General features: G+C 44.9%; 1 protein-coding gene across 1 annotated transcript in view; it reads left to right on the top strand.

Moving 5' to 3' along the window:
- Window positions 1-16,613, top strand: part of LOC310879793 (uncharacterized protein) — a 50,335-nt gene that overhangs the window by 14,791 nt on the left and 18,931 nt on the right. Inside the window, exons 13-20 of the mRNA XM_083794623.1 lie at window positions 631-901; window positions 4,109-4,350; window positions 6,491-6,713; window positions 8,298-8,479; window positions 10,852-10,943; window positions 11,754-11,911; window positions 14,119-14,276; window positions 15,472-15,730. Of these exons, the coding sequence (XP_083650749.1) occupies window positions 631-901; window positions 4,109-4,350; window positions 6,491-6,713; window positions 8,298-8,479; window positions 10,852-10,943; window positions 11,754-11,911; window positions 14,119-14,276; window positions 15,472-15,730 (1,585 nt within the window). The remainder of the gene's footprint in view (window positions 1-630; window positions 902-4,108; window positions 4,351-6,490; window positions 6,714-8,297; window positions 8,480-10,851; window positions 10,944-11,753; window positions 11,912-14,118; window positions 14,277-15,471; window positions 15,731-16,613) is intronic.

The raw sequence follows: 16,613 nt of genomic DNA, 5'->3' as shown, positions 1-16,613 counted from the left end.
CACAGGCGTGCGTGCAGCTGGGCTTTGACATTGAGCGCTCGGTTGCACTTCCGCATTTGCCAACCAAAATTTGGTTGCCAAAAACGCAAATCGTTAACCCTCGTCGACTCCCGTTGACGTTATTGACGTAATTAATCGCTAAATCTAGCACTACCGTTGACATAATTGACGTAATAAAAAGATCACACCCGTGTGAACTGAGTGGTGCAACTCTCCTCTCTCCCCCCCTCCTCTCTCTCTCTCTCTCTCTCTCATTAGCAGGCAACAGTGCAGCACTATCTCTCTCTCTCTGTTTCTGGCACAACAGCGCCCCTACTGGTACTCTGTACTCGTAGTCATACCACTGGTGCTCATGGCCACATAGGTAGTCGCATAGGTAGGTGAACACGGACATTGCTGTTCCTTGGAGTGGTTGCACCACTCAAAATTATTTTAATAATAATAATAATAATTTATATCACACACAAGAAAATGTGGCATTCAAATATGTCGCCTGTCGTCTAGAGCTGGCAGAAGGCACGGTCAGCTGCTGTTAGGGGTTGCAATTATTTGTGCGACAATGAATCGCCAACTTAAATTAAGTAATCGCGAGTGACAGCCATCCTCCTCCTCCTCCTCGTGTCATTCCAGACTCCGAGGGGGGGTCCTCCTCGTACCCCACCCTGGGTACCACGCCGGAGGCCAAGGTCCCCTGGTCCGACGACGAGACCCTCAGCCTGCTAGACGTGTGGGGGGAGGGGTCGGTGCAGAGCGTGCTGCGCGGCTCGCTGAAGAACCGCCACGTCTACACGCTCATCGCCCAGCAGGTGGCGCTGCGCGGGCACCGCAGGACGGCGGAGCAGTGTCAGACCAGGATCAAACGGCTGAAGAAGTGCTTCCGACAGTGTTTGCACAACAACAGGTAAGGACTGCGCGTCACACTTGATGATTTAAACCAGTGGTCCATTATTTATGTGGCATTTGAGCCACGGACATTTAGGGCTCCAATTTCGTCTCATCTTTCTAAATACACTGTTTGGGGATTTAGCAGTGGGGAAGGGGGTGTTCCCCCACTAAAGTTGGTATTTTTGGTTACCTGTCTAAATCCCTAAAACACCTCCGTTACCCGTTATATTTATGCATAGTTGTGGTTTGGGCGTTGCAATAATTGACCAATCACCAGTCCACGTGCCATTGCCTTTAACCCATTCTGACCGGGCACCCATTTTGGTGTTGGCATCATGTTATGCTTTAGCTATTGAAAAATAGCAGATCTACAAGCTCAGAGACGAGCTTGTAGGTCTGCTATTTTTGAAAAATCAAAGAACGACTGACATTTTTTTAATCTGATCTCAGGTCAGAATGGGCCCATGGAAGACTGTTGCATTGCTGCCTTGAAGTCTCACTTGTGCTGCAGCCTCCCATCCACCCCCCCCCCCTCGTGCTGCAGCCTCCCATCCACCCCCCCCCTCGTGCTGCAGCCTCCCATCCCCCCCCCCCCCTCGTGCTGCAGCCTCCCATCCCCCCCCCCCCCCCCCCCCCCCCCCCCCCCCCTCGTGCTGCAGCCTCCCATCCATCCTTCCGCCCGTCCGTTATCAGCTAATCTCCGGCACCGTTGGCCCAATCCATGCCAAACTTTGCACACACACTCCCTGGATGCCAACGACGAACCTCTGCCCCAAATATTCCTCAACGGCCTGTTATAGCGCCACCATGAGGCCGATTTAGGCAAAACACATTTCTGTAGATTACTCATACACATTTTATCCATACATCACACAATTTGGTATTCACTATCTCCATAGTCATGTGATCAACACGGAGCGGCACCATTTCCCATCTTCCATTCTGATTGGCTAAGATTGGCTTCCAAAGCTCACACGATTGGTCCGTTTCGAAAAAATGCCACAAATCACAAACAGTGTACAATTTCCGTGAAATTATACACGCACATTTCCACTAGGCCGAGGACGACATGCCACAAATTTCCCCCCCAAATCAGCCTCACGGTGGCGCTATAACAGGCCAATTCCTGTTTTTAGCTATAACTGCATCGATCTGTATAAAACTTATGTATGCGCACTCCTTAGAGGCCATGGAAAAACATTGTCCCTGCATCCCTCCACATCTGCCGGTTATAGCGCCACCATGAGGCTGATTTCTGCAAAACACATTGTCTGCAAAACACATTGTTTATGTTAGTCGCACAGATTTCATCCAAATCTCACGCAAATCGGTCCACATGATCTCTGTAGTCATGTGATCAAGACGAGTCTGTTGGATTTCTCAGATTCTACACTGATTGGCTTACACACTAGCTCTATAGATCTGTCCGATATATTTTCCATCCTAATTGGCTTCAACGTTTGCAGGATTGGCCCGTTTTGAACAAAAAGCCTCAAATCATCCAATAGAGCACCGAAGTCTGACGTCACTTTCAGTAGAGGGCGTCAGTCCCCAGGTTCATGTATTTGTTTAGTTGCATTGAAATCGCCATAGGAGGATTTTTAGATTTCTTCATATAAGAACTGTGTTTGAAAAATAAACATGTCACCCCGGCCGCTTCACTCATATGGATATGAAGAATCAACTAACTGAGAGAAAACGCTAATGTTACTGCTACTGAATTAGTTAGATTTTCGCTAGAAGCAGACTGTATCATATATGACTGACTGACTGTTGCAAACGATACAGAGACACCTCCCTGACAATAACGCCGAGACAGCTTGTTTATCTTTGGACCACAACGCTTATAGTAGACGATATTAAGATCACCCCATGTTATTCTGCATAGAGAAATTACTTCCGCGAACCAGGGGAATGGAAGGGATGAGCGAGTTACGTCAGGACTTCGGTGCTCTATTGCCATCCAAGGCAAGAAGAAATGGCACCCTTTTCACATTGGCCTATTATAGCGCCACCAGGAGGCCACAACCTGACCTGCCCTGGTGGAGACCTGTGCCGATGGGCACTTTATCTAGTTTGGTATATAGATTGTGCGTGTAGGCCGTCTCTATGGAATGGTATGAAGCGAAAAGGAAAGTTCGGTAAATACATCGTTTTAAACCCCATTTGCTGCTGATGAACTGAAGAAAATGGAATCGCGCACGCCGCACTGCCTGGCACAAATAACTTCTTTGACTATACAATTATATAAACACAATGGACACAAGGAACTTAAGTGGTGCAGGCACTCGCTTCTGCTGATTATAGGAAAATTACAAAGAGATGCAATAGGAGAATAAGCTGGAGAGATGACGCAGCCTGACTCTGTGCCTCGACATCTCCATTGAGGTGCGCGCCGCTCTACCAAACTAATTTGGCACGGGTAACGGGTAAGTTAGGGGTGCTTTAAACCCATTCTGACCTGAGATCAGATTCATACGAGGTTTCCGCCGGACACACACTGGTCTGATGAACCCATTCTGACCTGAGATCAGATTCTAAAAATGTCAGTCGCTCTTCGATTTTTCAAAAATAGCAGACCTACAAGCTCGTATCGCGCCACTCGGTGGCGCGATATGAGCTTGTAGATCTGCTATTTTTAAATAGCTAAAGCATAACATGATGCTGACACCAAAATGGGTGCCCGGTCAGAATGGGTTAAACTCCACTATCACTATCACTATCCCAAATGTGTGTGACCAAAATAGCAATTTAGGGGAAAGCGTGCCAGCACGCCCATGACCACACCTCTATAGGCGCAAATACCGGTGTCGGCAAAAAGGATAGCGGGTGACACTGGACCAAAATACCGTTAAGGGACAGAGGAAGCTCCTATATTCGTAATTTTCGAATTGCGGGCCGCGTCGCGGGTAAAGGCTGCGACGAAATTGGACACAAAACTAAAGAATATTTTGTTGTTGTTGGATACGATTTTGTACACAATTCCATGCTAATTGTGTAGACTTATTGTAAATTAAATAATGCAGACGTTTAACAATAATGTAACTTTTGAGAGTAAATTTACGGTTTAATTTATACACTCTCAAGAGTTAAAGATCAATAAGCGTCCATTTGATTACCATTTGACCAACTTTCCATCATTTAGCATGGGGACTATACCCTCAAGGACCACTGGTTACTTGAAATATAAACCACAATGTGAACAATGTCGTCTCCCCTCCAGTATGACGGGGAAACCCCGCCTGGAGTGTAAGTTCTACGAGCAGTTGGAGCGAGTGCTCGGCACCTCGTCCACCTCAGTCCCCGAGGTGACCTACGAGCTGGAGGAGGGGACGTCTGGGGACCCCCAGGAGGCAGGGGATCCCCCGGAACACTGGCAGGTCCTAGACCACGCCGGGGACCCCCAGGATGGACCCCCTGAACACTGGCAGGCCCTGGACCACGCAGGAACCCAAGAAGACGTTGGTACGAAATGACGGAACCATTTGTTTTTTCACAGTGTTGGAAATTAACTATGTACATTTACATAAGTACTGTACTTAAGTACCATTTTGAGGTATTTGTACCTTACTTGAGTGTTTCCAATAGAGCGCCGAAGTCTGACGTCACTGTCAGTAGAGGGCGCCAGTCCACAGGTGAGAGAGAGAGAGAGAGAGAGAGAGAGAGAGAGAGAGAGAGAGAGAGAGAGAGAGAGAGAGAGAGAGAGAGAGAGAGAGAGAGAGAGAGAGAGAGAGAGAGAGAGAGAGAGAGAGAGAGAGAGAGAGAGAGAGAGAGAGAGGAGGGGGGGGAGGGGAGTTGCACCACTCGGTTCACACAGGTGTGATTTTTTTATTTGCATTGAAATCCCCATAGGGGGGATTTTAGGTCGCTTCATATAAGAACCTTGTTTGAAAAATAAACCGTTCATCCCGGCCCTTCTGTCAGGGGGGTGGCTGTGCGTCGTTAATGATGTCCATTCATATCTGATACAGCCAGTTTCTGGAGAAAAATGGAATTAATGTGGCCGCAAAAGCCTTGAAACTACAAGGGTATGAAAGCAATGTCGCTGCTAATATACGTCACGCCCAGCTGACGACACATTGCGTTCCTGTGATTCCTCGTTGACGTAAGCTCAGCTGGTGGTGACTCGACTCGTACTAACCACGAAACATTAAATATCAATTAAAAAAATGAAAGAAACTTAATTAACATGTCAGTTTATGTTGTGCGACGGGCAGCTGCAGCCACCCTGCCTACCTGTAAATGTAGTCTCTGGGTTGTTTGACTCGTTTCTAACGCTTATTGTGTTACTCTTTGGGTAAATTTGTACATTCCCACCTTCAGTCGATGCTTCATATCCATATGAGTGAAAAGGCCGGGATGGTCGGTTTATTTTCCAAACACAGTTCTTATATGAAGAGATCTAAAATCCCCCTATGGCGATTTCAATGCAAATAAAAAGTACACAGACCTGTGGACTGGTGCCCTCTACTGACAGTGAGGGCAAAAATTTTACTTCTGCTACACTACAATTATTTCAAAACAACACCTGGTGTTAGATAATACTTCATCACACTCACTTTTAACAAGAACTGTTAATCAAAAATGTAATTTAAGATGTGCACATTTATATATAATACATAATAATTAGCAGGTACAGTACCAGGGCTTATGATTTAAAGACCTGGATACTTAACAAGTGCAAAATACGGCCCAAGCCGGTATAAAAAGTAGCAGGTATGCACAAAGGATATCAGCAGGTGCAGTGAATCATGGGGTACACTACAGCAGGGGTAGGCGACCAGGGGTAGGGTGCCAACATTGGCACAGGGGAGGGTGATGATAACTGGCACACTGGCATATAATGAGAGAGATGTTTTTTTCTTCCCAAAAAGAAAAAAGTTTATTCACTTAAATGAAGTCCCCTCACATCTACATACATCCTGCACATATCTATATTCATTCAAACTCCTAACTCTGACTTGCAGGGAGTCTGGGAGTTAGTTGGGTTAAGTCCTAATGATCATTATTACATCTTGTCAATGTGCTTATGGACAATCAAAACCAGTGGTGTCATAATAATTCAACTTAATGTTGATATGGTACGGGTACACTGACTTATGAAGAAAATAAAAACATGGCACTTCATGTCAAAATGGTTGCTAAACCCTGCACTGTACAGCACTGTCTGGAACATAAAGGGCTGTATTTTGCGTGTCTTAAGTACCAGGTCTTATTCCCTAACTTGAGTAAACTAAAGACCTGGAGGCTTCTTTGGTGCACTGCTCCTCCTTGTGGAAAGGGGGAGAGCTGTCTTACTGAGACAACATGTAGTCCAGGAAGGAAGTGAGCCCAGTGTCCATGACATCAGACACAACAGGCTCACTGCTACAATCTAATATATCTAAAACCACATATTACACACATAAAGATCTCCAGGAAAGTGTTCTAAAGCTTCTAAATGTCATTAACATATATTTTTTTGCAAAAAGGGTGAAGTGTCCCTTTAAGACACGCAAAATACAGCCCTATATAGTCTTATGTGCAAAAAAAAAAAAAAAGCACCCTGTAAATAAATTGTGGAATATGAAGGTTTTCGTGTGCTCATTACTCCCCACATTTCCAGGAACCAGAAGTGTCCCGTGGACTGACCTGGAGACTCAGATCTTCATCACCATCTGGGGCGAGGACGCCACGCAGCAGGAGCTCCGGACCATGCACCGCAACGGGCACATCTACGCCGCCATCTCCAACAAGATGGCCGCCCACGGGTTCTCCCGCACGGCGGAGCAGTGCCAGACCAGAGTGAAGAGGCTCAAGTCCGGCTTCAGGCAGTGCTACGACAACAAGTATGTGTGGCTGGTGTGGCGTTGATTTGGACGGCCAATTTGGATTACGTTTTTAGTCATAGTCTTTTGAATACATTTTAGTGTAGATTTAGTCATAGGGCTGTATTTTGCGTGTCTTAACCCATTCTGACCTGAGATCAGATTCACACGAGGTTTTTTTTATGAATTGAACAATGTGGACCCTGTTGTAAACAAGTGTAATGCTTAATTGGGTCGTCCACTCACAGTTGACAGTCTTTGTATTGAGTTTGTGCTTAAAATGTACTGTAAATTCTACAAACTGTTAATAAATATTTCAATCAATCAATCAATCCACTGGACACACGCTGGTCTGATTAACCCATTCTGACCTGAGATCAGATTCTAAAAATGTCAGTCGTTCTTCGATTAAAAAAAAAATAGCAGACCTACAAGCTCGTATCGCGCCACTCGGTGGCGCGATATGAGCTTGTAGATCTGCTATTTTTCAATAGCTAAAGCATAACATGATGCCAACACCAAAATGGGTGCCCGGTCAGAATGGGTTAAGAACAAGTACCAGGTCTTATTACCTAACTTGAGTAAACTAAAGACCTGGTGGCGTGATCAATGCCATTTGGCTATTCTGAGTGGCCAAAGAGCATTGATCACGCCTCCAGGTCTTTAGTTTACTCAAGTTAGGTAATAAGACCTGGTACTTAAGACACGCAAAATACAGCCCATAGTCTTTTGAATAAAATGTCATTTTGTTTTAGTTATAGTAATTGAATGAAATGTAATTTTGTTTTAGTAATATTTTAGTGACCTGAAAATGTTTTAGTCTAGTTTTAAAATTAATCTACAATTGATTTTGTCGACAAAAATGCATTTTGGCAGGCCGTGATGGCTATATATATGAGCTTGTAGATCTGTTATTTTGACAGCGCAACACCCGAGCGTGCACCAAACATAAAATGGATCTTTTCTCCACTAGGCCCTCCCTAACATTTTAGTCTGGTTTTTATTTGTTGAGGAAATAAGTAAAACAAACACAAATTATAGACAAAATGCCCTTCATTTTAGTTTTTTCGTTGATTGTTGATTGTATTCACTTTATGCACATGCATAAAGTGAATGGCAGATCGAGTGGCAAAGTGAGTGACAAAGTGAATTTAATGTTGTTTGAAGTCATTTAATGCAATCAGATAGGACTTTTCTGTATGGATGTACAGTATGGGGCCGTCAAGGCCAGAAAGTATATTCTGCCTCTCAGTGGGCGTTCCCGCATAACTTCTGGGTATGATGATGATGTCACGCGCATACCCTCTATACTCTATAGTAACTTGTTATATATATTTTTTAAATGGCATCTTTTTGTTGAGTTTTATCACACAATACTTACTCTGACCTTTTTGAATCCTGCACCTGACAAATAACCCAAAGTATGGAAAAAGAAAAAAAAACACTCAAACTAATAAAAACTAAACTAAAACTAAGCGGTCTAGCAAACGCGCTCTAAAAACTAATTAAAGTAACTGAATGGGGGGGGGGGGGTCAAAATAAACGAAACTATAATGAAAACTATTATAACGTTGCTCTGCTCCCCTTCTTCTCCTCAAACTCTAGCATGAAGGGACGGGAGCGAGTGGAGTGCAAGTTCTACGATCAGCTGGAGAGGGTTTTGAGGAAGGAGATAACCTCCGCGGCGGCGCCGGGCCTCGGAGACGACGCGGAGCCGGAGGAGACCGCCACCATGGAGGAGGTTTATTCTTTATACGCGCACCAGGAAATGGGTACGTCGTCCAGAGGTGGGGGAAAGAAAGTACTAAAAGGTTTTGCTTGTGTAAAAGTATCAATACTGCAATGTAAAAGTATACCCTGTTACAAGTGAAAGTCTGGAATTCAAAATGTATACTTGCGTAAAAGTACAAAAGTATTGGCATTAATAATGTCTGTGGCATTTTTTTTTATTTTGACAGAAGAAGAAGATGTTACATTAAATATCGTGTCTATGTTTAGATGTTACTGTGGGTGTACAGGAGGAGAGGAAGAAGAAGGTGTTACATTAAATATCGTGTCTATGTTTAGATGTTACTGTGGGTGTACAGGAGGAGAGGAAGAAGAAGGTGTTACATTAAATATCGTGTCTATGTTTAGATGTTACTGTGGGTGTACAGGAGGAGAGGAAGAAGGTGTTACATTAAATATCGTGTCTATGTTTAGATGTTACTGTGGGTGTACAGGAGGAGAGGAAGAAGGTGTTACATTAAATATCGTGTCTATGTGTAGATGTTACTGTGGGTGTACAGGAGGAGAGGAAGAAGAAGGTGTTACATTAAATATCGTGTCTATGTTTAGATGTTACTGTGGGTGTACAGGAGGAGAGGAAGAAGAAGGTGTTACATTAAATATCGTGTCTATGTTTAGATGTTACTGTGGGTGTACAGGAGGAGAGGAAGAAGGTGTTACATTAAATATCGTGTCTATGTTTAGATGTTACTGTGGGTGTACAGGAGGAGAGGAAGAAGGTGTTACATTAAATATCGTGTCTATGTTTAGATGTTACTGTGGGTGTATAGGAGGAGAGGAAGAAGGTGTTACATTAAATATCGTGTCTATGTTTAGATGTTACTGTGGGTGTACAGGAGGAGAGGAAGAAGAAGGTGTTACATTAAATATCGTGTCTGTTTAGATGTTACTGTGGATGTACAGGAGGAGAGGAAGAAGAAGGTGTTACATTAAATATCGTGTCTATGTTTAGATGTTACTGTGGGTGTACAGGAGGAGAGGAAGAAGGTGTTACATTAAACATCGTGTCTATGTGTAGATGTCACTGTGGGTGTACAGGAGGAGAGGAAGAAGGTGTTACATTAAATATCGTGTCTATGTTTAGATGTTACTGTGGGTGTACAGGAGGAGAGGAAGAAGAAGGTGTTACATTAAACATCGTGTCTATGTGTAGATGTTACTGTGGGTGTACAGGAGGAGAGGAAGAAGGTGTTACATTAAATATCGTGTCTATGTTTAGATGTTACTGTGGGTGTACAGGAGGAGAGGAAGAAGAAGGTGTTACATTAAACATCGTGTCTATGTTTAGATGTTACTGTGGGTGTACAGGAGGAGAGGAAGAAGGTGTTACATTAAATATCGTGTCTATGTGTAGATGTTACTGTGGGTGTACAGGATGAGAGGAAGAAGGTGTTACATTACATATCGTGTCTATGTTTAGATGTTACTGTGGGTGTACAGGAGGAGAGGAAGAAGGTGTTACATTAAATATTGTGTCTATGTTTAGATGTTACTGTGGGTGTACAGGAGGAGAGGAAGAAGAAGGTGTTACATTAAATATCGTGTCTATGTTTAGATGTTACTGTGGGTGTACAGGAGGAGAGGAAGAAGGTGTTACATTAAATATCGTGTCTATGTTTAGATGTTACTGTGGGTGTACAGGAGGAGAGGAAGAAGAAGGTGTTACATTAAATATCGTGTCTATGTTTAGATGTTACTGTGGGTGTACAGGAGGAGAGGAAGAAGAAGGTGTTACATTAAATATCGTGTCTATGTGTAGATGTTACTGTGGGTGTACAGGAGGAGAGGAAGAAGAAGGTGTTACATTAAATATCGTGTCTATGTGTAGATGTTACTGTGGGTGTACAGGAGGAGAGGAAGAAGGTGTTACATTAAATATCGTGTCTATGTTTAGATGTTACTGTGGGTGTACAGGAGGAGAGGAAGAAGGTGTTACATTAAATATCGTGTCTATGTTTAGATGTTACTGTGGGTGTACAGGAGGAGAGGAAGAAGAAGGTGTTACATTAAATATGGTGTCTATGTTTAGATGTTACTGTGGGTGTACAGGAGGAGAGGAAGAAGAAGGTGTTACATTAAATATCGTGTCTATGTTTAGATGTTACTGTGGGTGTACAGGAGGAGAGGAAGAAGAAGGTGTTACATTAAATATCGTGTCTATGTTTAGATGTTACTGTGGGTGTACAGGAGGAGAGGAAGAAGAAGGTGTTACATTAAATATCGTGTCTATGTTTAGATGTTACTGTGGGTGTACAGGAGGAGAGGAAGAAGAAGGTGTTACATTAAATATCGTGTCTATGTTTAGATGTTACTGTGGGTGTACAGGAGGAGAGGAAGAAGGTGTTACATTAAACATCGTGTCTATGTTTAGATGTTACTGTGGGTGTACAGGAGGAGAGGAAGAAGGTTCCATGGACGGACAGAGAGACAGTCATCCTGCTGGAGCTCTGGGGAGACCACCAGGTATGACAACAATGCACATTTGGATTCGGGTTTTAGTCATGCAGTCTTTTGAATACAGTTCTGTCGAGATTTAATAATATTTTTGTCATCTGAAATGTTTTAACTTATTTAGTCTAGTTCTAGTCGACTAAATCTACGGCTGATTCTGTTGACTAAAATGTCCTTTTGGCCTTGATGGCGTCGCAAAGCCTGGTTCGGCTATTTTCAGAGCTCAACACCTGAATGCAACCAAACATAAAATGACTTGTCTTTTAGTTCTACTGGATCTATTATCCATTAGTGTCCTCCCTCCCCCCTAACAGTGAAAAAAGGTAGTCGACGAACGTTTTATCGTCATAGTTTCAGTCGACAAAATCAACACTGGACACAGTTGTGTGCTGCATGTGTGAAAGCATGGGCAACGTATGCCTCTTCATCACTCTTACAGTTCGTTCACATGGAACAGTGGTTTTTTTAACCAGTGGTCCCTGAGGGGATTCCAGGTGGTCTCCACATAAGGGTCCATGTGGGTTATCACTCCCCAGCTAAATGATGGAGAGTTGATGACCAAATGGACCCTTTATTAGATCTTTAACTATTGAGAGTGTAAAATGAAACCTTATGCGTCCATTTGGTTTAATTTTACACTCTCAAGAGTTAAACTGTTGTTAAACACCCACATTACTTAATATAGAAGAAGTCTACACGATTAGAGAATGTGGAATAAATTGATATGTGGATCAACGTTTGCCCCGTTATCTCTCTATTTTGTGGTGTGCGTCCGCACCGTACGAAACCCTCCTATTTCTCCCACCCCTCCACCACCGCCAGGTGCAGCAGAACCTGAGCCGCCGCCCTCACAACGGACACATCTTCTCCCAGATCTCGGAGAAGCTGAGCGCCAGCGGCTACTGGCGCACCGCGGACCAGTGCCACACCAGGATCAAGCGGCTGAAGGCCGCCTACCGCCAGTGTCAGGACAGCATGAGGTTAGCGACGCCACACTCCACTGTTCTTTTCTGTATCATCTTGAGTTGGAGACGCAGATCTCCAACAGAGGCGTCAGTTCAGAAGGAATAGGAGGTTAGCGGGAAATAGGTTACCACTTAAAGGGACGGTTCGCCATTTTTGAACTTTAAGTTGTATGAAATACTTGCCGTTAATATAGTGGTTGCAACTGTATTCATTGAGTCCCGTGGTGGGAGTTCTGCTTTGGATTTGGTGGATTCTGACCGGGCACCCATTTTGGTGTTGGCATCATGTTATGCTTTAGCTATTGAAAAATAGCAGATCTACAAGCTCATATCGCGCCACCAAGTGGCGCGATATGAGCTTGTAGGTCTGCTATTTTTGAAAAATCGAAGAACGACTGACATTTTTAGAATCTGATCTCAGGTCAGAATGGGTTAATCAGACCAGTGTGTGTCCAGTGGAAACCTCATTATGAATCTGATCTCAGGTCAGAATGGGTTAACACCCTGAGGCGCACGGGACGACTGATCAAAAGGACGGAGATTATTGATATCAAAACCGATCGCATCGCTCCACAGGCTGGGAGCGTCTGTTGCTCCACAGGCTGGGAGCGTCTGTTGCTCCACAGGCTGGGAGTGTCTGTTGCTCCACAGGCTGGGAGCGTCTGTTGCTCCACAGGCTGGGAGCGTCTGTTGCTCCACAGGCTGGGAGCGTCTGTTGCTCCACAGGCTGGGAGCGTCTGTTGCGCAACACTCGGAACACAGACAATCTTAAAACGTGAATAACTCTTGATCTAAATCATTCCATGCGTTAGACGTCCCACCGCGGTCCCGTCGCTATTCGCTTCAGAATGAATCATTCCGTGGGGGGCACTGGGGCCACGCATTAAATGTAAATTAATCCACAAAACATCGCCATTTGTATTGTTGAGCTGTTTCTAAAGTATTAGCGCAACGTTTGTTCAACTTCAACCCCTCTTATCACATGAAGCAATGTTTGGGCGTAGTGATATGGACACAAAAAACATAGTTCTGTGTGATAGAGGGATTAAAAATGAACCAAAGTTGCACTATATGGTAGAAATAGGTCTATATGGTAGAAATAGGTCTATATGGTAGAAATAGGTCAACAATACAAATAGTTTTGTGAATTAATTTACTTTCAATGCGTGACCCCAGTGCCCCCCACAAAATGACCGGAACTACTTAATATTTGACCAAAACCAGAGCAGAACTCCCCCCCACGGGACTCGGGCAATCAATTAATACAGTTGCAACCACTATATTAATGGCATGTATTTCATACAGCTTAACCCATTCTTTTGGGGTGTTAAACATTATGTTATACTTTAGCTATTGAAAAATAGCAGATCTACAAGCTCATAGCGTGGCACCGAGTGCTGTGCTACGAGCTTGTAGATCCGCTATGTCAGGTCTAAATGGGTTCTGAACTATCCCTTTAAGCCTTCTAAAATAGCGAAGATAGCTGGATCTATACAAGCTCTCAAAGCGTCGCCAAGCAAGTGCAGGGATACACACGATGATTAGTCTTTAGGGTGGTTGTGTTCCATTTGATATGCTTCCCCTATCACAGCAGCTCACGAATCTCGCCGCTGTGTTTGCACATTGTTGCACTTCGCCCAGCAGATATGGGCGTTTTCGGTCATTACAGTGGTCAGGAGGTGCACGCACATTCCCAGGTTAATTCAACGGGTGCTCGAACAAAAAAGAACAGAATGCTAAAGGAATAATAAAGTCTGCACACCGTTTTGAAAGCTCCCCAGAAAAAAACGTTATTTACCAAGACGGGTTAAAATAAACAGTCATACCTGACGAAGGCCACAGAGGCCTATGCCTCTAAAACTAGAGACGGATGGTAACGTGTTCTACAGAGGAATCAAACTATGGTTGAAATCAAAGCACACTTAGAACATGCTAGCATGCAACATTGTTGTATGCTAGATGTATAGGTGTGAATGAAGCCTAAGGGCCGATTCATACTCCTATTTTACCGCTGTTTCGGCGCTGTAGTGCCGAAATGATTTTGGCTCGTCAGAAATTTTCAGTAGCACCGAAGAGCCGACTTTAGGACGGTACCCCCCCCCCCCCCCCCCCCCGAACCTCAAATGACGTCACATTGTAGGCTCTACAGCGCCGAACCGACTTTTATTCGGCTCTAAAATAGGATCGGCCCTAACAGTGCTGCGCTGTCTGTCTGTCCTCAGCTCGTCCGGGACCGACCGGGTGGACTTCAAGTTCTACGACCTGCTGGAGCGCATCCTGGAGAGACGTCCCTCGTCCTCGTCCGCTCTGCTCTCGGACTCCATCGAGATCATCGACGAGGACGGATCCGACGACGGCTCCGTCGTAGTAGACGAGATGGGTAAGCCCGGGGGCCGTGGAAACCCCCTAGCCCGGGGGCCGGGGAAACCCCCTTCTCCGCTTTCCCCCGTAAGCTCAGTGCAGTTAGTATACACGTGATCGGAAGTCGGGGTCGCTCACATCGTTTTCGAATGATCGGAATCGGATCGGGAGCAAAAAAAAGAAAAAAACGCGATCGGGACAATCCCTAGCAGTTACTGCTTGGCAGCGGCGGTGGTGGTGGTGGTGGTGGTGGTGCTAAGCAGCGTAAACATTCTTTACGTGAGTGAAAGTATCAATACTTGCGATATAGAAATACTCTGTGCCAAGTAAAAGTCCGGAATTTAACCCATTCTGACCTGAGATCAGATTCTATAAACGTCTTCTACATCCTGACAGTTTTCTGATAAAGCTATGTTTCTATGTCAGTCGTTCTTCGATTTTTCAAAAATAGCAGACCTACAAGCTCTTAGCGCGCCACTCGGTGGCGCGCTATGAGCTTGTAGATCTGCTATTTTTCAATAGCTAAAGCATAACATGATGCTAACACCAAAATGGGTTTCCGTTCAGAATGGGTTAATTGAATCTACTTGGTAAACGTACTCATTGTGCAGAACGTCCCGTTTCGAGTCTTCAAGTGTATAATAATCTCTAGCAGATCTACAAGCTCACAAAATGCGCCGCATCGCAACGCATTGTCAGCTTGTAGTGCTGTATATAGGGCCGAGGTGGTTAATGTATGTTTTGTAGTTACTACTTTGTGAGTAACTACCTCGTAAGTTTTCAAATAAATGTAGTGGAGTAAAAGTGCAATATTTGGATCTGAGATGTTGTGGAATAGAAGTATTGGAAACCCTGGGCTAAAGTACATAGCTTCAAAATCTTACTTACTGTAAGTACAGTACTTAATTTAACCCATTCTGAACGGGAACCCATTTTGGTGTTAGCATCATGTTATGCTTTAGCTATTGAAAAATAGCAGATCTACAAGCTCATAGCGCGCCACCGAGTGGCGCGCTACGAGCTTGTAGGTCTGCTATTTTTGAAAAATCGAAGAGCGACTGACATTTTTTAGAATCTGGTCTCAGGTCAGAATGGGTTAATCAGACCAGTGTGTGTCCAGTGGAAACCTCGTATGAATCTGATCTCAGGTCAGAATGGGTTCATTTAATGTGCTTAGTTACTTCACACTATATATACGGTATATCTGTCCGTAGAAAGCGGTGTCGGGTCGGAGCAGGCTGCGTCGTCGTCGTCGGTCTCCTCCTGGTCCGAAGCAGACACCCTGGCGCTGATCGCCGTCTGGGGCGACCCGGAGGTCCAGCGCTCGCTGCGCGGCGTGGTCCACAACGGACACGTGTACGGCGACGTGGCCGGGAGGATGCGCGGCCTCGGGCACGCCAAGACGCCCGAGCAGTGTCGCTGGAAGGTCAAGGCGCTGAGGAGCAACTTCCGCCAGTGCTACGACAAGAAGAGGTGAGTGAGGACTGAGGAGCGCCGTATATACGTTGTCGCAGCAAAGCCCCCCCCCCCCACGTTCGTTTTTTTGATGACGATGAAGCAAATATTTCTTTCTTAAATATATGTTTTATCCCACGATTTTGTAACCCATTTTTCACCCCTGTGTCAATCATCTAATGTGATCCTGGGCTCTACACACCCTCCGCCAACCTGGGGAGAGCAACGGACTTAACTCATGCTTCCTTCATGCCTGAGTGTCCAAGTTGCTCCTTTACACCTGACAGGGGGGAGTTTCCCTGGTTGGACGTAGCGCGTGGAAGGAACACGTTATTCCAACCAGCTCCTTTCCCCTCCATCAGGCGACCAGGATTACTGCCCAGGGGGCCAGGCGGGTTCCGGCGAGCCGCCCCGCGTCCGAAACGGTTGAGAAATGTCAGAGTTACCATGTGGGGGTCCCTCTACTGCACGCTACTGTACTGTACTGATACACCTGAAATCATCATATATACAGCTAATATGTATGTGAGTGTTAGGCTGCACAACAAAAACACCAAATGCAATTTCCATTCTCAGACACATGTACCCAGCCAGCCATCCAGCCAGGCACACACAAAGCTACTTAAGGAAGTGGTTGCACCACTTAAAAAGTAAACAACAACACATAATTCTCAGCATAATCTCACAGGCTGCCGCGAGCAGCAGCACTTGAGAGCACTGAGCGCACAACACGAACACACATCACACACACACACACACACACACACACACAAACGCACACAAAGGGCGTCTGGGGAAAAATGCGAGGCCCTGTGCGAACATTAATTATATAATTAATTCATGTTTATTTTGGCAGCATGAGCAAAACTATAGATATTAGGTCTGAGATCGAAAGTGATTG

Source organism: Protomyctophum parallelum, assembly GCF_964188405.1.
Source record: "Protomyctophum parallelum genome assembly, chromosome: 22".
Taxonomy (NCBI): Eukaryota; Metazoa; Chordata; class Actinopteri; order Myctophiformes; family Myctophidae; genus Protomyctophum; species Protomyctophum parallelum.
Note: the sequence above shows the minus strand (reverse complement) of the source record. Positions and strands in the feature narration are given on the sequence as shown.